We start from the raw sequence: 23,514 nt of genomic DNA, 5'->3' as shown, positions 1-23,514 counted from the left end.
AAGTGAGGAAAGGAAAGGGGCGGGGAGAGGCCGCGCGGCGAGACTTCTTCCGGTCCGTCGCCGCCTCGCGCGTGCGCACTTCGGTCCGTCAGCCTTCGGTTGGGACCCGGAGGCCGAAGCGCCTGTCTCAATAGCGGCGCTGCTGCATTTCAAGGCCTTCAGGCGGATTGCAAAGGGCGTGGGATTGTGCGCGCTTAAGGGGTTCGTTCGCTGAGGTGGCTGGTTGGTTTTTCAGAAATAATATGTATTAAGACGTGAGGTAAAACTTCCGTCTGTCTGGAGTTTATTTGGGGGGCGGGCTCTCGAGAAATCCTGGAGGTCACGTGAGGTACTGCAATCCTCAACACAATAGGAATAAACCCTCCCCCCTATTAAACACAGGAGGCTTACTTACGAGTAAGCCATGCCTAGGACTGCACGCTTAACTGCAATTCTTTTCTCATTTTTACGCATTTTTCAAAAGTAGTTATATACATCTCACAATTATTTTTTAATATTTCTCAAGGCTTCGCAGTCCATCCCTCCTAGCTGACCTTTATTAAGCTGCACATCCTTTTGGTCCAACCAATTACATTCTACTTAAATTCCTACGTTGTTGTTTTGTTGTTGTTTAGTCGTGTCCGACTCTTCGTGACCCCATGGACCAGAGCACGCCAGGCCCTCCTGTCTTCCACTGCCTCCCGCAGCTTGGTCAAATTCATGCTGGTAGCTTCGAGAACGCTGTCCAGCCATCTCGTCCTCTGTCGTCCCCTTCTCCTTGTGCCCTCAATCTTTCCCAACATCAGGCTCTTTTCCAGGGAGTCTTTTCTTCTCATGAGGTGGCCAAAGTATTGGAGCCTCAGCTTCACGATCTGTCCTTCCAGTGAGCACTCAGGTCTGATTTCCTTAAGAATTATCAGATTAATTAAGAATTATTAAGAAGCATTATCAGAGTTCATATTCCAGTTGGGCAGGGCCAGTGGGGGTTGTGGCGTGGGACTGAAAGGGGGGACTGGAGAGCTGCATTTGTTCCCCAGACCTTACATGCTACAATGAAGAGCCAATTAAAAGTATCAGAAATTGGCAGGCTGCTCTGCCACCTCAGGTGGAACTATGCATTGAGGAGCAGTTGAAAAAGGAGACTTGTTTTTGACTGCCAAGATGCTGTTAAGAAATAGAAGAGCATTTTGAATTTATTGAAATTGTTTATATGGTATGTAGCTTACTACCTCAGCAGAACCTTCATTTTCTAATTTTATATGCACATTTTTTGTTTATTATATAAATGTTAGGATTCCTAATTTGTCATTTAAAAGTGCTACCTGACAGAGAACCTTTCTGCTTCCAGCTGTAATGATTCCACCTAAATCTAAATGGGGAGGCCGATATGGTGTAGACTAGCCCCAGAGTATATGCAGAGTACAAGCCAGAATTGACAAAGATGACTTTTTTCCAATGGGGTAAGATACATTTGTAATGAAGTTTGGCTTCAGGGTTTATTAAATTTTTAGACATTTATATGGGGCTATGCACTTATATGGAAAAGAGTTTAATAAAACAAATATATGAGAAAGCAGCTTTTATTAAAGTGTATTGTGCAGGGGGTGGGAATAGAAAGTGAAGTAAAGTTAAAAATAATCTGTGTTACTCCAAGAAAACTGTAGCTGCTAGAGCTGGAACCAGGAACCCACAACACTCTGTGCATGTGCAACTCCCACAACTGCAGACTGTGGTACCATCCTGGAGTCTGGACAGTGACATATTCTCAGACTTTGGGCTGAGTCGTTGCCGGATATATTTCTGGCTTTGGCATGTTCTTCAGTTCTCTGGCTCAGTTCCTTGACTCCAATTCCTTGGCACAACAACTAGTTTCCTGCTCCCCTCTGACTGTTTACAGCTCAGCTTTAACAGCCCTACAGCAACAGTGTGGAGGCAGTTTAAATAAGAGCAGTCATTGTAAAGCAGGGATATATGCCTAATTAATTGGCTGGCGCTTCCATTTGCAAGCAGTGCCAGGGTACAAATTGCAGTAATTTATCAGTGCTTCCAACTCTGAAAGGTACCCATCAGGTAAACTCACTGAAATACAGCTCTCCATACAATTTAACATAGCTTTTTAAATTCAGGTTTTTATTTCAACATGTCCCTGCAACTAGATCTTGACACAGAAATCATAGCAGGCTGAATAATAACAAAGATCAGATCTTAAGTGATACCACAGAAATCAAAAAAGGGATGTAAGAATTGCTTTGTGAAGGTAATAATGAGCCAGTTGTCAACTTTTTGCAGGGTGTCATCCTTCAACAGTACCTAAATTGTACAATTCCATTTTGACGTGTCTGCACATCAGTTCAGAATAATCTATACCTTTTTTATTAATCATATACTTAACTATCCTTTTCCCGTCAAATCTTGTTAAAGCAATCTGGGAAAGGGGGCCTTCAATACAAGGTTGCTCAGCAAATGCAAGCTTGCTTCCATGCTGTCCCTTCATCAGACAGTCTTGTCCCCCACCCCCACCCCTTGAAGAAGAAGAAGAAGAAGAAGAGTTTGGATTTGATATCCCGCCTTTCACTCCCCTTCAGGAGTCTCAAAGCGGCTAACATTCTCCTTTCCCTTCCTCCCCCACAACAAACACTCTGTGAGGTGAGTGGGGCTGAGAGACTTCACAGAAGTGTGACTGGCCCAAGGTCACCCAGCAGCTGCATGTGGAGGAGCGGAGACGCGAACCCGGTTTCCCAGATTACGTGACTACCGCTCTTAGTCTAGAATGCCTCAGGCAAGCCATTGTAATTTTGTGTATTATTCACTGCTATCAGCAGTAACAAAAGTAATATTCCCAGAATGTGACATCATATGATAGCTGGCGAATCTATTTGGCTATATACCATCTATGCCCCTTCAGAAAACAGTTATTTTGACATGAGAGTCAGTTTTCTTTTATATAGTGCACACTTGAGTGGTGAGGAGACAATTCTGGAACAGCTATTTATATTGCAGTAAAGCTTATTTTATATACACTTTGTTACTATTGGATTTCTTTACAATTGACGTTTAAAGTTTCCTTCCATTTCTATTTTTCATTTCACTTACTGTATTACATCAGTAATTTTTATAAAATTGTAAGATCACTCGTAAAATTCTCCTAAATCCTATAGTAGTTTGCCTTCCTCTCACTTAGGCAAATGGGGCATCTGTCATGCACTCTGCCGCAAATGTTAATATGGCCAGGCCAGAAGTTCAAGGGACTTTCCAGAGGACTAGATTCTATTTCTTATGCGTATCTTCTCTTGTGATTCTACTTCTGCTGCAGGGTACTGCAATTTCCCAGCACAGGGAACCTTCTTACATTACATTATTCTAGGACACCTAGCTGTTCCTTAGGGTTTGAAGTCTGATTTCCATCATCCAAATGCCCTGTCTCATAATCTGCTTCTTAAAAAGCTCTCACAAAAACAATGGTTAACACACTATTACTGTATTTACTATTACTTTGGGGGGGGGGGTTGGAACTGTCAATGTGGGTTTGTAGGGCTATACACCTTGAAGGAGTGTAGAGGTCTAAATGCACAAGCATAATTTACATTGATAAGTGAACAAACATTATATACGCCATCTTCTTATCAAATTCTAAATAATTCTGCCTTTTTTGGTTTTTTCCATTATGTATTAACTTACATCTCTTTAGGCTAATAACATTTTCTTTTTCTTTCTTTTTTTTAGTTTCATCCTTTATTATTTTATTCACATAATATACATTCTTTACAACAGACAACTCCAAAATAAAACCATATGTAACGAAACCATAAGTCTCATGTTTTCATTTACATGTTTTCATTTCCTCTCCGATACCTTTACTTGATATTTCTTGCTGCTGCTTTCCTTATAGAATCTATGAAAAATTAAATCTCTTAAATCCTATACCAATCTTTAACAGTTTCAATTAATCCCTTCACCTCCCTCCCCCACAGCCCAGTACTTCCCTCCATCCGTTTGCGATCCTCTTTACCTATTATTTTTGTTATTGTTGTGTTATTCACTTTGTTATTCCATCCTTAATATATTATTATCCTAGCTCCTTGCGCCTTTTATACTTTTGCATATTAATTTTTAAGCTCCAGCACCGACTTTTTTCATGTATTCCTTAACGCATTCCCACTCTTGATTAATTTTTTGATTAGAGTAGCCTCTAATTGATGCTGTTAATTTTGCCATCATCGCGACTTCAATAAATTTGATTCTCCATTCTAATAATTCTGGTATTTTATCAGTTTTCCAAATTTTTGCCACTACGATTCTGGCTGCCGCGGTTGTGTAAAGGAATACATTCCTTTTATCCTTAGAATATCACTCAATACTAAACCCAGCAAAAATGCCTCTGGTTTTTTAAAGATTGAACTCCTAAATATCTTTTTAAGCTCTTCATGTATCACAATCCAGAATTGTTTCACCACTTTGTACCCCCACCACATGATACATCATCTCCACCTCTTGTTTTGCATCTCCAACAGAGATTTGATTTTTTATACATTTTTGATAGTTTCACTGGGGTGAGATACAGGGGTAAAACATCTTCATTATATTTTCCTTAATCGAATAGCACGCTGTAAAATTTATATCAGTTTTCCATAATCTTTCCTCTCTGTCTAAATGAATTGTCTGGCCCAGCTCTTGTGACCATTTTATCATTGGTTCTTTTATTACCTCATCTTTCAGTTCCCATTCAAGGAGCAAGCTGCACAATTTCGATATTATTTTCCTCTTTGGTTGCAGAAGTTCACTTTGTAATTTTGATGTTTTCTGCATTTCTACAGAGTCCATGTACCATTTATTTTTCAAAATATTTTTAACCAGCCCATCATCCCACTTAATCCCAGGGTGGGGTACAAAAACCAGACATAAATAAAGAGTGGTACCATAAAAAGAGAGATTTTAAAAACCAACAGCCAGCAATGTTTACAAGATTTCCTGAGCACGTCCATAGTAAAGGGCATATTCATAGTACATACAGTACATTCCTCAAATTACGATATACCAGGGGAAAAAACCTGGTACAACTAAAGCTTTTAGCTTTTGTCCATGAATAGGCTGAACTGACTGGGAAGAGCACTTATTCATCAGAATCTATAGCACCATCTAGTGCTATTTATGAGTTGTGTGCATGATTGAAAAAGCACACTATTTGAGACTGCATCAGAACTGTTGCCAAGAGCTCACTTTTTTGTCTCCTTATAGCTTAAAAATGTACCACTTACCTTAAATTACCTTATTTAGCTTTCAGTGACTTCTTTTTCACCTAGGACAGCAACTAAAGTTAATCTCAGCATCCTTAATTTAAAAACTAGTTTATTTCTGTTTTCCACCTAACAAGGAAGCCAGTGATGGAGATGAACCCAGGTAACGGCTGGATTTAGATTTTTTTTTTTTAATGGGTGAATCAATCATCGTGTTTCTTTATCGCAACAGTAGACTGTGACTAAATGGACATCATACCTTTAAAATCAGAGGGAACCCCCAGCCTGTGGGCCAGACTTGGCTTACTGGGCCTACAAGGCTGCTTTTCAGAAACCACTCACACCTGCCATCATATGTGACATAAGGTGTGGTGGGGACTGAGATGCCGCTGCAGAAATCAGCCTCCCCTCCCAGCCTTTGTGCCTTTGTAGAAGTAAGTTTATCACCTGTTTATGATATTTGTGGTTGGCCTAATAATAGTATTGCCCAAGTATGCATTTCTGAATTTCTTATGGGCTACCACAGCTGCCTTTGCTTATAGGTTAAAAAGCAGAATTAAGTAATGCAAGAAAATACAAAATCAGCTGTTGTAAGACAATGCACATAGGAATTTCTAACACAGCTGAAATGTTGATGGAAGTAAAAGAAAAGCAGACCTGACCCAGTATTATGAGAGTTTTCCATGCACTGGGCAACTGAACAAGACGTGTCTCTTCTGAACTGAAAACCATTTTTAAAATACAGTGGTGCCTCGCAAGATGAAATTAATTCGTTCTGCGAGTTTTTTCGTCTTGTGATTTTTTCGTCTTGCGAAGCACGGTTTCCCTGGGTATTAACGGTTTTAAGAAAAAGGAAACAAACTTGCAAGACGTTTTCGTCTTGCGAAGCAAGCCCATAGGGAAATTCATCTTGCGAAGCAACTCAAAAAACGAAAAACTCTTTCGTCTTGCGAGTTTTTCGTCTTGCGAGGCTTTTGTCTTGCGAGGTACCACTGTATGCCTTATTTGCTCCATCTACCTTCTCTGAAATACCTACATTGTAACACAATGTAAGTGAGTTCTGAAAAATGTTGCTTCTGCAGGAAACCAATTACAGAGGCTATATCAGTGTAGATATCCAACCAACAGAAGTCTTGGAAGGAACTATCTGCTTTTTCTCAAGTTTCATCAATGGCATAAGCTTAGGCTTATCAATGAACCTCTTCCCTGTACCTGCAGGAAGTTCCTATTGATTTCAGTAGTCAACATACATACACAGAATACATGTCTTCTGATAATGCAGTAAATCACTGATGCACTAATGACTGCCTGTTATGCCAGGTAAATAAATATTTAAGACTTTCTTGGAATGAAGGAAAAAAAGATCCACCAATAACTCCCATATGAATCATTTATTGAATAAATACATGCAATTGCAAAATTACATGAGCGAAAAAGGCAATCTGTACTAAACTGATCACCCTATCTCCTCCCTTCAGCAGTTGCTGCAAGCCTGATATAGAGAAGGTTCAAATAATTTAATCCAAAACCCACGTAATATAGTGACTTGGTGCTTGGATTATAATAGCTCTAAATGCAAAGTGTTGCTTTCCTCTCCAGCAACATAGAGCACTGAACAGTTTCAATAGCACGCAACAAAAACTGGTAGATACAGAGAACAAAGCTTGGGTTGAAACAAAGTATTTAAGCTTTCCTTTAAGGCACAGAATTAAAAAAATAAAGAACGCGGAAAGCTAGTCTGATGATATTCAGTCTTTGATTTGCTAATGGAAACGTTATTCTTCCTCATCTTACCACCACCAAGTTGTGGACAGAATAGATTCATGCATGCAGCTTCTGATTTCCAAAGGTAGAAAAGAGCATTTTCTTTGTAATTAGCCAGGATTTTGGTCCAGATTTTTGAGAGCGAGCTCCTCTCCACCTGAGGGCCACCTTGATGACTTCTCACATTGTTACAAATCCCTTTTTGCACACATTTGGCATAACTCTCACTATTTGTTATTTCCTCATGCAGGATACCTTGGGATGTAGGGAAAGAACACTGATATATACCAGGGGATGAAGAGAGAAGACGACGGCTTTTACTTTAATAATAGATTGGAAGTATTTCACGCTGTTCCTTAGTAGCCTGCATTACCTCTATGCATTCCCACCAATATCCTACTCTTAATGCCAAGGTATTGCAGATACATGAAATAGAGGTTACCATACCTGGTACTCAGATACTCAAAAGAATTATGTAGGACCCTCCTGCCGAATTTTGACCACAACGAGAAACCTGTTTGTTCTACAATGTTACATGCCCACATGTTGGCATTATGGCATCCTCTCCCAAGAATCTCATCATTTAGGAATTTCAACATAACTAATGCCACTGTACAATGCTCTTACTTACTAATACCAATTTTAGCCAGGAGAGAATACTATGGTATATGGGTTAGTAGTTTTCTTCAATAGGACTTAACTTTGAGTCACATTTCCCTTGTCTTCATATTTCTCATAAGGGCTTGTGGTAACTACAGCTTATGGCTTTTCTTCTTCCTATTATATGTTCTCCCTTGTTTGAGCTGTCTAATGGTGGTCGTATAGTGAAGATGCTTAAAAGGAAGTAAGGAACCACCTTAATCTAAGCTATGTTTATGGTGAGCCTCTCTCTCAGAGCTCATGTACATGTGCCAAATTATCTGAATGATGCTGCACAGGTCTGCCTAGCAAAGATGACACAATACAACTTGATGTTACATATGGGATGCCAATGGGTATGTACAAATGTGTCACGCTGACAAATGAAAATGAATTTGTTTTTTAAACTTGGTATGAACAGTCTGCTACATCTATATGACAGGCACTTCGGTAGTCTTAGTATACTTGAAGGGCACATGGGAATCTCTTCTGTGCAAGCTCAACTGAATGGTTCTTGTGCAGGAGGCGTTACTGTTGGATTATTCCAATTGTCTAAAGCGAGAATTAAGGTTATGAAAGTTTAATTATAAAGCTAGTATTCCAGGAGTTTATTTACCCATAAACATTATCTTGTAGTCAGCCACCCCAAGAGAATCAACTAATGATAAATTGTTATCTTGTTTTTAAAAAGCAATTGCATATTTACCCAAGATTGTGAGGCTGTCTGCAGAGGAAGTGTACTATTTCTTGGGTTAAACCACAAAAATATACATTTTTGTTAAAAACCATCTGAGAAAGCTTTCCAAAAAAAGGAAGCAATAGATATAATCAATGCCCCATTGATTTTGTTCTGAAAGTAACAATGAATAAAATGAAGCAAAACGTTCACACTCAAAACATTTATCAAGTCCATTTGTTGCAAACCACTCCTGCATTTCCTGGGCCTGTAAAAACCAAATGAAAAAGCTGCACTGATTAGAACATACATTTGATTTTAAATGGCTCATTTTTACTGCATTAACATCATTCTGATCCACACATTCTAGATTCATGGCAGATTTTGCAGAATTTGTGGAGCACACTGTCTGCTCAATCTCTAGTGACAGATTCCTTAACTGGTGGTGTATGAAGTAGTCCTTGCAGGAGAATGCAGTGGTGTTTTGAATGGAATGTCAGTGTTTCACATAGATCAGACCCAAAAGAGAAGGAACTGCTCCAAGCATTGAAGCAACTGGAAAAAGCTAACCAGAAATCTAGATATTGAGCTTTCTATAATATGAGTTCCATTTTAAGAGACCTGCAGGCATTTTATGATACCACTGATAAACATCCTAGAGACCCAGTTAAAGAAGCTTCGTATGTAAAACAATCAATGTGATTCCACCACAGATTCTGAATCATTAGGATGGTTATCAATTCTTAATCTGCAGTACATCTTAACCATATTGTTGCATAGGCAATTTTCTGGTATTTCAGGTGGGGCAAATAAATTCTAAACAGGAAGCAATGACTGCAAAAGTGCATTACAAAACACTGTACTACTCAAGTCTTCACTTTTGCATCTTAAGAGACTAGATGAATATACTATTATTTCAACACCATGATCATCTTATTTTCATACAGTTTTTTTTTGTACAGTAATTATATATACTTTTCTTTATAACATCTGGATGAGTTTTAGAATTATATGAATTATCTGCAATTCCAAGAATACCTTTCTCTATAAATATTAAAAGTTAATATTTTGTACTCTCCCATTTTGCAAGGCTTTAAGGCCAGAAATATATGGGCTAACTGTTCAATTAATTCCTTCTGTACTTTTTCTTTTTAAAGAAATCTGTCATATTAGGATTAAGACAATTTTGCTGTGAAAACCGTTCCCTAAACATTGTGCCTTAAACTTTTAGCGTGCATTTAAAAGAAAAAGATCTCATTTGTGTTTACATTTTCCTTTTGTCTTCAAACCATTGGGGGAAACTTTAAAAAAATAGCATCTATTTACATGGCAGACACCTTGGTGAGATATGAAACAAGATAGGAAAACCAGATAAAATCTCACTTTTCTCAAGGTTACAAATGCCATAAAAGGTTCCATTGAAACATGGTTACTCTACAAACCCTATTGCACATTAAAGTAGCTGTAACAAATGAAGGGAAAAAGGCTAACAAACGGACTTAAGCCTACATATAATGTCCAAGTATTATAAAACTGTTGGGAAGTGTTGGTTGAGCCTAATAACTAAGTTATAAAAAATATTAATACATCTGTGTGAACAATGTTGATAAAATATATAAAGGATGGCAAAAGTATATGAACAGGAGCTTCTGGCATCCCAAACTGCCTAAGGTGCAATATGCGGCCTTGTACCATCTTCTGTCAGGTCATACCTAGAAGGTGAAGAAAAATAAAAGCAGTCTTATTGGAGGCACCAAGAATAAGTAAGATGGAAAGAGTGCCAGTGTGATTGTACTTACCACTGGGTGCAACTCTTGGAAAGTTCTTCAGAAGCCAATGGTATCAATACCTGTGCGAGAAAAGAAGCAGCTAATTAAGTTCAGAGAAATCTGGGCCTGCTAATATCTTGCGGGAGTGATTTAACACTTAGTTTTTTTAATTGTAAGTGCCCTACAGCTGCTTAAGTAGAACTTTTGCTGATGCCATCTCTCAAATTTTAAAGGCTTGAGTCACATTGTGACAGTATTCAGCAACACATTTTGCGGCACAGGAATTATATAGAATTCCCATGTGCTGAATCTGGATCGGTACTTGCATTTGTTGCACCACAAGCCTCAATCACCTTGCCTAAAAAGGGAGTTTTCAGCCAGTTGGAAGTTGCAATCAGTGAAAGTGTCCAGGGTGAGCTTTTTCCAGAGTGATCAACTCGCCACCTTTCAGGACAGCTGGGACCACGAAGATGCATTGACCACACCCTGAAACCGCTTGGGGATACCCCTCTGGTGAAGGAATGACCGCCGTGTGTGGAGCACACTTCCTCCTGCAGACAGGCCTCCACTGTCTGAATGCGTGACCTTCAGGTGCGGAGCACACTCCCACCCGCAGACAATGCCACAGCTGTCTGAACATCCTGCCCTCCTGCCCTCTATCTAACCTTTGCTCTCTTAGTGGTCTGCTGTGCCTTGTCTGTGACCTTTGTCTCCTTCGTCATACATTGTTCAAGGGGAAAATGATGTGGTGGAAACAGGTGCCAAAATAACTTTGTACCACCTCCAGATCTCGGGATTGGAAGATGTGTAAAGGTCACAGTCCAAAATGTATCTGCCTGGGTTTGCATACTGTGCTAATAAAAAGAGCCTCCGCAGAGCTAGCTGGCAGCATGCCTGTGCACAGCTGACCTGCATTACCAACTCCTGCCTCGTGCCTTCACTTTACTCTGGCAAGCTTTAATAATCCAAGATGGTCAAAGGTCAAGGAGATACATTCTGGCTGCATCATCACAAGGACTGGGTATTTATTGGGGGCCTTGCAAGGGTACTGGCAAGCTCACCAGGCTAGGGCCTATAGCTCAGATCCTGAGGCTACAGCAGGCAGCAACTCTGCTCAGACAAAAGGCAGGTAGATAACTCTCCTCTCACGCCAAAGTCACATTGTCTATTTCTAGCGGTGCAGTTTCTGGGGTGAGAGTCGAGAGCCAAGGCCGAGCTGCAAGGCTGCCCTCCCACCATTTCTGTAATGGCTGGTGACTTTTTGGAAGGCCCAGCTGCTTCAGATTTCCTCAGGTGGTCCAGATCTGCACTACACAACATTGCAGGAAGTGGGTTGACTACTTGTGGCTCCCACGTTGCTGCACGGAGAAGGCCCCACGCTCAATTCCCAGCATCTCCAGGTAGGAATGGGAGAGATGCTGGTTTGAAATCCTGGAGAACTGTTGCCAGTCAGCGCAGACAATACTGGGCTAGATGGACCAGTGGTGTGGCTCACTAAAAGGCAGCTTCCTACATTCCTATGATGTGATGATTAAAGCCCCTCTGTTCTCTTAAGACTGTCTCTCTCATTCTCCACACCCTCTGCATTTAATCACCATTCTGCCTACAAGAGAAGCTGCTAACCATTACATAAGTAGGAACAGTTCTGTTGGATCAGACCAAAGACTCATTTAGTCCAGCAGTCTGTAGTCGCAGTGGTCAGCTAGATGTCTATGGGAAGCCCACAAGCAGGTGGTGAGCACATTCTCCAAGAAAGTGTCTCATCCCCTTTTAAAGCCCTCATTGCATATTGTGGTAGAGAATTCCATAGTTTAACTATGTGCTATATAATTCATTTGATTTCAATCTTCGGTCAAAACAAAGTACTTCATTTTGCATCTGCTGCATCTTCCAGCATTCAGCTTCGCTGATGATTCTAGGCTGTAGTATTTTGAGAAAGGAAGAACATTTTAACTCACACTTACCTGCACTGGCATTCCATTGTATTTTTTCTTTATATCTGTAACTTACCTTACCAAGCAGCCCTTTGTCTTTGGATAAGAAACCTCCACTGTTCTTCACTGCTACATCTAGCGTTCTTCTCTGTACTTCAGGTAATGAAACACTGAAATCAAAGCTGAAAAGGGAAACAATCTTTCAGAGAAAACAATCTTAAAGTGAGCTTATGAATTGGAACACAATAAGGCATTGGATACAGGATACCCAGCAGGTTTAGAATCTATGTTTATATTTTTATTAAATTGTATTTCTAAACTGCAAAACAGGTCTGCAGGAGGGAAATCCCTGAAATTCTGAAAGCAGCCTTTGAGAGATTCCAACTGAACTTCCATGCAAAAATATTCATGAACATAAACTCTCTCTCACCTCATGGTGAGCACTTCCCTCTGCAAAACTATTTGCTTTCTGATATTTCTGTCCATCTCTACTTTCTAAGCATACCAGGCTATTAAAACCAATAATCTTTTAAAACAGACATTGTACTAAACCATGTTCCCTGTTTTAAAATAAGTGTTAAAGAAAACACAAACATGGGAAATCTGTTTACTCCTAAACAGTTTACTGTATACTACTGATTACTTCTAATTCACTGCAAACAAAGGAAGATTGTGTCAACTCCATGTTGTAAAAACAACAAATGAGAAACTGCAACATACGCCTGATCAAACACTGGATTTAAATTCTTCTTTGAAACGCTTGTTTTTCTTCTTCCTGATCTCCTCTTGTCAGGCAATAAATACATTCGGACATAGGGGTCAGATCCTTCTTCTGAAAAGGCAATTAGATTTCTATCAAAGAAACACAAAATAACCACATTAGAACAGAGGACAAAAAATTTTTTTAAGTACACTGTCTCAGTATTCACGCCAACTGCCTCGGTATTCATCCTCTAGACTGACTGTCTTCTGTATGTGCTGATTCTTAATCTCTTCTCTCCTAACATATTGCCTACTGTATACACAATCACTCTCTTGCCTCCCAGAAAAAGGATTCTGGCTGCAAGTAGCTTTCAATATGATGCAACTGAGAGAAATAAGAGCTCAGGAAACAGCACTAATGGAGAGGTGATGGGCTGTCAAACCACATGAAAAAGACGGAGTGAAACTCCTTGCCACTCATCACCACCTTCTCATGTGTGTTATTAGGAATGTAGCTTCTTCTTGGGTCAGTGTTATTCAGGGATAAATTAGGAATATGGTGGAGATAATGAACCACCAACTCCCCATTTCTTACCCAAGTTCCTTTTAGACACCCCTCGCCCCAACCAAATGCATGAGCATAGAATTTTACCCTATAGCAGTAATATTAAAGATGCTAGTCTTCTGCCAATTAAATCCAAATTTTAGCAAAACACTATAATATCCTAGTGGCAATTGTGCAACTGCCCATAATTTCTCTAGGGAAAGCACTTTAAAATGTTTTCAATATCTCATTTTTTATGAAACGTGGTTTCTTAACATTTCAACTGTCACAAACGAAGTCTAGATCATTTCAGCGGCTCAGTAATAAGCCTCAAAACTTATTTGGGATAATACTATCCTGTGCTTTGGGCTAATACAATCTGATGCTGGACTTAGAACAATGGTCCACCCACACTAGTGCTGCCAACCCTGACAGGTATCAGGTCTCCAGAGACTCAGGGAAATATCTTTTCCCTGTCCTCTTATCCAAGATTCTGCAAATGTTAGTTCTGGGGGCACATCTGGAACATCATCTGTCCAGAAGATATGGCCCCCTCTGCAACGTATTCGCTATACAGACAGCTACGGTGGTCCTTCTAGGGAAGTGGCCTGGAATCCACACATACTCATGCAAATTATATAATGAATAGATTATCAGAATGAGCTGCAGGGCTCGAATGACACTTCTGAATAAGGTAGATGGTGCTGGTGGAAGGGAGGGGGCTTGCCTCTACTACATTGCAATAACAGAAGCCAATGGTAGACAGTTGCTGCTTACGGTTACATACTGCTCTGAGCATTGCTATTATTCTACTGCAGTATATTTAACAAAATGTTTCAAAGAAAATAAAATGTAACAGTCAATAAAAAAACCAATATTAAAAGCAATTTTATTTAAAAAAACAACAAAACAAATGAAATGAACAGCTAAAGGTAGGGAATCTCTCTTATATAGTGAACAAATGGACACTTGAATGCAACCCCGGTGATCCATGCCCTGGTAAGTTCTTGTCTGGATTACTACAATGTGCTCTACATGGGGCTCTGTACAGCTTTCTAGGAGGCTGCCGCTAGTGGAGAAAGCCGGTGTTCAGTGACTTAAGAGTGATCGGCCAATTCAAAGCCGTATTACTCCTATTCTCCATGACCTGCAGTGGCTGTTTGCTTCCAAGCCCAATTCAAAGTGTTGCCATCAATTTACAAAGGTCTATACAGATACATGACAGAACGCTTTTCCCAGTTTCTACAACTGGAGGGAGCCCTTCTTAGGATACCACCGTCCCGTGATACCCAAGGAACTGTGGCCTATTCAAAAGGCTTCCTGGTTGTGTTGTGTTGTGTTGTGTTGTGTTGACGTTTTCGCCTCTAGAGGTCCATCAGTCTTCAACTATTAGTTTCATTGGCTTTTGCAGACATAACCCTTCACCTGGGACAGTTAGGCTGAGAGATCTGCTGAGCCACAGGACAGTTTGTGGGAATGGTTAGATGGCTTTTATGGTTATATTCTGTTGTTGGGTTCTTTGTTGTTGTTGTTCTACTACTGTGCATTGTAAAGGTGAACTGCTTTGTTATCAGGAGTGGAGCAGTATATAATTGGATTAAAATGAATGAATAGTAGTAGTTTTGCTACAAGATACAGAAAGAAGCAATATAATACTCACCTACATGTGTGAACCACAACCATAAGTTTGTTTCTTTGTGAGCTGTGCCGAATTGTTAATTGAATCTGTCCCAACGGAGACTGTCCTAATGTTGTGCCACTATGAAGAAGAAGAGGAGTTTGGATTTGATATCCGCTTTATCACTACCCTAAGGAGTCCCAAAAGGGCTAACAATCTCCTTTTCCCTTCCTCCCCCACAACAAACACTCTGTGAGGTGAGTAAGGCTGAGAGACTTCAGATAAGTGTGACTAGCCCAAGGTCACCCAGCAGCTGCATGTGGAGGAGCGGGGAAGTGAACCCGGTTCACCAGATTACGAGACTACCGCTCTTAACCACTACACCACGCTGGCTCATAATACTGTTAATATTCAGTTGCCATGTTGGGGAAGCAACTGACATACATAAGCAGGTTTATTTGTTTTCTTGAAAGTTTTTATCCCCTCAATAGTAAGGCTATGACCTTTCACAAACTCAGAAGACATGCCGCATGCTGTTTTAACCCAGCTTTTTCTGGTAGAAATACAGTGGAGATAGCCTGGAGAAGCAGAACGAAAGCTCATCTAATCTATAGGAATCCCACAGGAACACTTTCCCCACTTGAGATTCTCAGTAACTGATATTCAGAGGCACACTGCCTCCAACAACGAAGCTAGAGCATGCTTCATATCTACTCTGCAGTGAAGGTTACATTACAATGTACAGATGCAGCATGTAAGGCGATTGCTGCTGTGTGCAAATGTCAGCAGACTGCATTAACTGTTCTTCAGGCACAGTAGTTTTAAAGAACAAAGGATGATAAATATGTTTAAGAAAGCTGTAAAGTCAAAATAACATTCTGTTACATTCAGAAGCTTATACATCTGAATGGAGAAACACTCCCAAGTTACTAAATGCATGAGAATAATACAGAGAAGTCAACAGACAATATGAGCTCTCCATGTTAGTTGAAAAAGGATCCTCACTGTGTGCCTCACATTTAGGTTAGAAAGAGCCAGCAGAAAGTGAACTAGTGTACCAATCAGAATGGGGTTCAATTTAGGTTGGCAAATTTAAAGATATACCCACAAAGGCGAAGGCAACTATAATAATGAGAACTGTTTACTCATATGTTCTGTTGTCAAAAACTCCACTGAGTTGCAGAAGCAACAAATATTTTTACATCAGATAATACTGCACTATTCATTTATCTTCTGTGCAATGGCAAATTAGGTATAGTTGCTATTTATAGACTAAGGATGCCAGCTGTTATCAAGCTACATCATCTTTATTTTAAGACCTCACAAGCCAAGTTTCAGTTTGTAATTCTCAGTGGTCAGTAAGACTGTGTCAACATATGCCAGTGTTTTTGGAAAAAGTATTCCCTCTGGAGAGGTTTACAAAATAGGTTCTGGGCATAAAGCAAAGCCTAATTGACCACAATTATCGGAACCAGGAAGGATCTGTTATTTCAAGTCATAGATAGGGATGCTGAAGGCACCTTCTCATCAATGTTCATAGGTTTGCTGCAACATCGCACCCTGTAGTCTAGACAAGATTTCATCAATCTGGTGCCCTTCAGATGTTTTGGACTACAACTCCCATCTGTCCCAGAAACTCCAGCGGGTGCAGAATGCTGCAGCAAGGCTCCTCACGGGGTCTCTGCCATGGGAGCATATTCATCCAGTGCTTTTCAAGCTGCACTGGCTCCCGGTGGAGTACAGGGTCAGATTTAAGGTGCTGCTTTTGACCTTTAAAGCCCTTCACGGCCTAGGACCCTCGTACCTACGGGACCGCCTCTCCCGGTATGCCCCACGGAGAGCCTCAAGGTCCATAAATAGCAACACCCTAGTGGTCCCGGGCCCTAAGGAAGTTAGATTAGCCTCAACCAGAGCCAGGGCCTTTTCAACACTGGCTCCGGCCTGGTGGAACGCTCTGCCTCATGAGGCCAGGGCCCTGCAGGATCTGATTTCTTTCCGCAGGGCCTGTAAAACATAGTTATTCCGCCTGGCCTTTGGCTTGGAGCCAATTTGATTCCCTCCCTCTCTTTCTTTTTTCTTTCCTTCTCCTCCTGCGAGGAGGCTACATTTTAATATTTTAATGTTTCAATATTTTAATGTTGTGTTTTAATTTTGTTTTTAAGTTGTAATCATTCAACTTGTTTTTATTATTGCTTGTAAGCCGCTCTGAGCCCGGCCTTGGCTGGGGAGGGCGGGGTAAAAATAAAAAAATATTATTATATTATTATTATTAACAGACCCAGCTAGCACAGCTGCACAGCCCAAAACAACTGGAGGATACCAGGTTGATGAAAGCTTGTCTAGACTACATGTCCTGTTGTGAAAGGAACCCTAGCTCCTCACATCCATTACGTTTGATGGCCTTCCTGGTTCCTTCCTAGCCTAAAACCTAATTTAAAAAGAATTCAGGACCATACTTTTCAAGTTGTCTCAGCCGCTGCCGCAGCTCCTGCGTGGCAATGGGCAGTGATATGTCCGAAGCGATACTTGGAGTAGGTTCTTTGACTGAAAGGTGGCTGGGAGAATAGCTCAAGTTGGAGGCAAGGAGACTGGATGAGCTTCTGCTGAGATCTGTTGGCCACTGAGGACTAGGATTAGAGGGGTGGCTTTTTTCAACCACATCAGTCTTTTTATCAGTGTCTGTTGTTGTGGAAACTGGGTGTTTTTTCAAGTCAGTTGCTGGAGAACTGGGGACCTGAGGCTTGAAAGAACCTTTTCTTCCATCTTTGGAAACGGAGGGCCTCTTCACTTGGGCTGAGTGTTGGTGGTCTGGAGACCTCTCTTGCTTTTCAAGAGAAAGAATCTAGAAGCCACAGAACAGAGAACATGGCATTAATTTCTTGGCGCAGTACAGAAAGGAACTGCAATTTATTTTCTTTTTTTAATGCAATTTGTTTTCTTCCAAACTTGGGAACATATATTTGCATGTCACTACCCCAGTTCTTTAACACATATTCATTGAGATCATGTACCCTGAGTGCAATCTTCATGTTTACAGTGCTGTTTGGACCAGAATTGCTAAGATGAAATCTCTGATGCATAGTTAGATCTTGACTTTCAAGAAGCTGACTTAGAGGAAGCTTGAAATTTCCCAAGGAACACTGGTGTTGTTCATCCTTGACCTATTGGAGAAGGAGAAGAAACTGAGCACACTGAACATTTTAAATAAAACTGACTCAAACTCATAAAGAGGATCAGCGACTTTTCAATAAAACACCTTTTTTAAACAACAACAACAACAACTTCATGCTTCTTCACTAACTGGTTACAGAGAGAAAAGCCGGTATTTTACTCAATAGTGTTATTTCTATGGAAAAGGCAATAATCTGCCAAAGTCGGATTAAAGTAGAACTGCTGTCTGGAACCAAGCAAAACAAAAATGTAATGATTCATATATAAATAATAATAATATCTGAGTTTGAAGGCTCACACTGGGGGGCTTTAGATTCATGGCCATCAGCTCCATTTGATAAGACATCCAAATTCCAGCACCAGATGCAGTCAGGTTTACTGTGACCACCAATATAAACATTATAGAAGCTGTTTAAAATGCTACTGCCTGGTCTAGTAAAACAAATTTGACTGTGCAAACTGTTCAGCATTTGCAGAAGTGACACAAGGTTACCCAAGATCTTGTCATCCAAATGAGTAGAAGCCTCAAGATTGGGGTTTTTGTTTTTGTTTTTTTTGGGAATCTTACAGAGGTCACTAACGTTTTAGGCCCATAGACACCTTTGGATTTTTGAAAGAGTACTATGAATGCCACCGCCTCTGATCACTACCCTTCTCATCAGATCAGTCACCCTACTAGAGAAGCAAGAAAGAAGAATGCACACACTTCGCTTTCCCAAGGGGTCTGTGGAAAAGCTGGATCCCATAGAATAAATATGAGCCTTGGAAATGACATAGAGCTGAAGGAGGAAGTGGGAAAGAGTGTCAACTCTTCAAACTTTCTTCTTTTGCTCCATGCACTTTTCAAGGAAGGAGAGGTAACCATCCTAATAACTTCATGTCCAAGGGAGTAAGATTCATTGGCACCAGGGCAAAGCCTCAAATGTGCCATAAACCAAAATCTCATGCCATGACAAATGTATTGCTGTGTAAGGTGCTACAATACCTTTTTCCGGCAACACATTAAAATGACAACTCATTTAGAAGATACAGTGGTACCTCGGGTTAGAGACGCTTCAGGTTACAGACTCTGCTAACCCAGAAATAGTACCTCAGGTTAAGAACTTTACCTCAGGATGAGAACAGAAATCACGTGGCGGCAGCGGGAAGCCCCATTAGCTAAAGTGATACCTCAGGTTAAGAACAGTTTCAGGTTAAGAACAGACCTCCAGAACGAATTAAGTTCTTAACCCAAGGTACCACTGTATTGCCATGCTGTTTTAGGAATGGTGGAATCAAAATACTAGATGGGGGAAGGAGAAAAGTAACCCACGGATATTGGAAGGCAGTGGCATAGCGTGGGGGGTGCAGGGGGGCCCGGCCACATCGGGCGCAACATCTGGGGGTTAGGGTTAGGGGGTGCAAATCCATGGGTTAGGGGGCGCAAATTACTTGCCTTGCCCCGGGTGCTGACAACCCACGCTACGCCACTGTTGGAAGGGATTACTTAGGGGCAGGAGCTGGTATAAACAGGGGAGAGGCAAAGACCTCAGAGGAGAAAGACATCTTACCTCAACTTCTAGCTCTTGCCGTCTAGGGTTGTGAATAAAGAAAGTGAAGTTTTCCTCCCATACAGGTTCATTGGTCTTGTAACGAATCTATTGAGGGGTAGGGAGAAGTTTGTTTATTACAATTAATGGCTAAAAATAAGCTCAGTTTATACAGTTGCCTTGCAACTTTCACACACTGTACTCTGAAAAAACGGTAAAGTTCATATGGACTAGAAAAATCACATGAAAGCTTACATGGTGAATCAAATGCCCCTTATAGATTTAAATGACTTTCCCAGCATATCCAAGAGTAACATAATGGCAAGAGTGTGGGTTTGGATGTAGGAAACTGAAGTTTAAAACCCCATTTCAGTTGCTAGATGGCGGCTTCAGGCAAGTCTCTCATTGTCTCTCAGCCTAACACAATTCACAAGGTTATGAGGATGACTAAAGAGGCCTTGGGCTCCTTAAAGGAAAAGTAAGATACAAGAGTAATAAAGGCCCAGTCCTTCAGGATGGGTTACAACACAAATGTTACTCATTTTTCTTTGGTTTAACAAATTAACCCGCTCTCAGCCTGATTCTCAATAGGAGGAGAACTGCAAACATCTCTCCTATTACATGTAACACGTAAACAACTGCGAGCAATGAATTCCCAAGAATACCTCAATATTTATCCAAGGTAGATTTAGGTCTTTGAGCTTACCTTACTTTCTTGTGCCTTGTGTCCAACAGTCAGCAAAACAAGGGGGTTGGGGTTGCTATTTAGTTTCTTTCCTGACTGAAGACGAAGGGGGGGAAATGAAATTCTTTTAATATCTCATTCGGGCTTTCCATCAATCGAACCCAGCCCTCCACCCATTTATTTTGTATTCTTTACAAAGTTGTTTATAGGTTATGATGCAAACAGCAATCACACACACCTACCTTGAAATATTCTGTACCGACACAACTGAGTTTCAAATTCCTTCCCATATTCCTCCCCACACACACTTTTGAATGAAACTGTTCCATAAAGTTCAACCTCTCAATCTGTTAATAAGCATTTCAAATCCCAGAAAAAAATTAATGAATGTTGCGATCTGCATGCAGATGGGGGATATGGATAAAGCGCAAGCTTAGAAAGCTTATTTTTATTATATGTATGATGGAATATTATGATTAAGCTGAACTTCAGACTCATAAAACATCTTTTTCTTTTTTCTTTTTTTGGAGGGAGGAGAAGCAAAGAAGGAGATGCGCTATGATATCTTATAGGTTTACTTATAGGTTTACCCAACCATCTGTCAGGTCTGAGCCTTGCTCCACAGTTGCATACCATTAGGTCAAACTGCAAAAAGTAAACAGTGACTTATCATCATTTCACAGAAACCGAACATTCCCCAGTCGTGAATGTCTGTTAACATGCTATAAATTAATGTCTCACAGAAACACTTTCATTAAAAAGAGAAGTATATACAACAGTTAATCCGAAGCAGCTATTAATGTTGTTAAAAGTCATTACCTAGATTGTTAACAAATTTATTTGAACCTGAGACATAGGACAAATTAAAATGCTTAAAAAGCAGAGGTTAATAAACTATGTTAAATGGTTAGAGGTTCATAAACATGTATTAAATCAGCTGTTGTCCTGAAATTTTCAAATAAAAATATTTTAAAATTTAGATTTAATTGATACACAAGCTATTGTTAATGCCTCTCTTTTTAGTGATCACTATCTTTCACTGAATAAAGCTAAGACTTTTAGATTAGGAGAATCATACAGCATGTTTTGATTCCTATCAAATCAGAAGGGTTTTTTTTAATTGCAATTCATCTTTAAGTGCAAATTCAATTTCTCATACAAAATACTCAATTTTAAAAGAAATAAGCCATATCATTAATCATCTATGTGCTCAGGAGAATAAAAGGAGAGTTCCTTTGATCCTCACCAAACATGCCCCCCCCCCCAATATTAACTATGGGGCTGTTTGCTAAGAAACTGGTTTAGTGATCACTGAATGAAGTAGATAACATTAAATCAAGTTCTCAGCCACCAACCTTTACAAGATTGAACTTTTTGTTTACTGGGTGCTTGACTTTCCGTTTTCCAAATAGTTATGCCTATCCCTTCTTATTTCTCACTATTCACAGGTTTCCTTTATGTTACTCTCTCTTTTTAGTCTTCCTGAACGCTGCAGTTAAGAATCTCTTTTTTTTATCATACAGAACAAGGATAAGCAAAGTGTGTATTTCTGCAGTGCACTGAACTGTCTACGAATATAAAAGCTCTCCCAGTAAAGGGAATTTATTTACATTTTGCTAATCCAATGCTGTAAAGCGGTGCATAAATATTCCAGGAATACTGAACAAGATAAAGTGTATGCTCCCTCATACAACAGCTGCAAAACAGCAATTTTAAATCCTCGCACATGGGATCCACTAATTTGGCTGGCCTTGTTTCTAACCAAGCCTTATGAGGAATGGTTGAAGGAGCTGGGTAGGTTTAGCCTGGAAAAGAAGATACTGAAAGGAGATATGATAGCCATCTTCAAATACCTTAAGGGCTGTCATGTGGAAGATACAGCAAGCTTGTTTTCTCCTGCTCTGGAAGGTAGGACCCGTATCAATGGATTCAAGTTACAAGAAAGGAGAACTTTCTGACAGTAGGAGCTGTTCAACAACGGAACAGACTCCCTCAGGAGGTTGTGAAGTCTCCTTCCTTGGAGGTTTTTAAGCAGAGGCTGGATGGCCACCTGCCATGGATGCTTTAGCTGAGATTCCTACATTGCAGGGGGTTGGACTACATTACCCTTCCAAGTCAATGATTCTATTATAATGGCCAGTGAGAAGAAGCTGTAACTTCCTGTCCACAGGGACAATTACTGTAAACCACCCTGTCATCCCGAGATATATAAACTTAATAAATAAAATAAAATTATATCCATCCCCTTTGACCCTGTTTCCAGTTAAGATTGTTTCCAGGGGAGGAGAGGCTGACTGTGGGCATTTGCATATGCATACACATGTTTGTAAATAATCCTTTCTTTCCAACCAATGGCACTAATTACGTCTTTCAGTGTCTCTGTGCTGCAAACATATTTTGGAAAGATTACTCCTATGGTAAATATACTGGAGGCACCCTCCTGCTACTTGACAGAACTCAATTTATGGTTGCCACTGGTCTATGTGAATTCTGGCCAGTACCTACAAGGGTCATCCTGAAACATGCTGCTATGAGTAAGTCTACAAAGCTAGTTTCTAATCAATTTCATTTTGATGTTTTGCTGTGCTGGAAGATAGCAATGAATCAATGGGCTCAAATTACAACAGAAATGATTTAGACTAAACATAAGGAATTACTATGGATTCCTCTGTTACAGGTTTTTAAGCAGAACAATTTTTGATTTCCTGCATCAGAAGAGGGTTGGATTAGATGGCCTTTTGAGATTGTTTCCAACTCTATAATCGCAATATTTTTAAAGTGCCCCTTGTACTAGCCTAATAATGAAGACTTCAGCTTTCATCACAGATTACTGATAAATTTGATTACGCTTTAAATACAGTAAATGCATGATTCACAGTAGAATCTGGTAGTTTTGTCTTTGTTTACAGCTTCGTTTTTGCTTAGTTATAATAAGGTTTTAATGTTTACAATGCTACACTGATACGATTTTCGGTGTGCTGTCTCACAGACAAATAGATCAACACTCTGTGTCTTAATGCCTGGTACCAAGTAGTAAGATTATGTTCTGTGGCACAAAAAAATACATAGGAATGTCAATTTGTTACAGGTGACTCTGTGACTCCATTTAACGTTGTGACTTTAAATGGAAAGGTGTATTAGCTTTACCTTCAGGGCTTTCTGAACAGCAGACTTCTTCAAGGCATCTGGATTATACTCTAATGGATTATGCTTTTAAAGCAGAAGAAAATGAACATACAAAGGGTTAATAAGGCATGCAATGAAGCAGTT

The 23,514-nt window shown here is 40.1% G+C and overlaps 1 protein-coding gene and 1 long non-coding RNA gene across 5 annotated transcripts in view; one reads left to right on the top strand and one right to left on the bottom strand.

Annotated features, from left to right (window-relative positions):
- Positions 1-31: 31 nt before the first annotated feature.
- LOC309515091 lies at positions 32-6,815 on the top strand. The gene is made up of 2 exons (XR_014212253.1): positions 32-259; positions 5,446-6,815. It is a non-coding gene; the product is annotated as an uncharacterized lncRNA (long non-coding RNA).
- ESYT2 (extended synaptotagmin 2) overlaps positions 6,590-23,514 on the bottom strand; it is a 69,663-nt gene continuing 52,738 nt past the window's right edge. For 2 of the 4 annotated variants that reach the window (XM_082192237.1, XM_082192239.1), the window contains 10 exons: positions 23,392-23,454; positions 20,266-20,340; positions 19,581-19,667; positions 17,871-18,020; positions 17,316-17,701; positions 14,902-15,000; positions 12,716-12,847; positions 12,072-12,177; positions 10,092-10,141; positions 6,590-10,004 (listed from right to left, as the gene is read on the bottom strand). In XM_082192237.1, the coding sequence (XP_082048363.1) occupies positions 9,959-10,004; positions 10,092-10,141; positions 12,072-12,177; positions 12,716-12,847; positions 14,902-15,000; positions 17,316-17,701; positions 17,871-18,020; positions 19,581-19,667; positions 20,266-20,340; positions 23,392-23,454 (1,194 nt within the window). In that variant the 3' untranslated portion in view covers positions 6,590-9,958. The remainder of the gene's footprint in view (positions 10,005-10,091; positions 10,142-12,071; positions 12,178-12,715; positions 12,848-14,901; positions 15,001-17,315; positions 17,702-17,870; positions 18,021-19,580; positions 19,668-20,265; positions 20,341-23,391; positions 23,455-23,514) is intronic. The other 2 variants (XM_082192238.1, XM_082192240.1) reach the window with 1 other exon arrangement.

This window comes from Podarcis vaucheri (assembly GCF_965113315.1).
Source record: "Podarcis vaucheri genome assembly, chromosome: 12".
NCBI classification, from domain to species: Eukaryota; Metazoa; Chordata; class Lepidosauria; order Squamata; family Lacertidae; genus Podarcis; species Podarcis vaucheri.
Note: the sequence above shows the minus strand (reverse complement) of the source record. Positions and strands in the feature narration are given on the sequence as shown.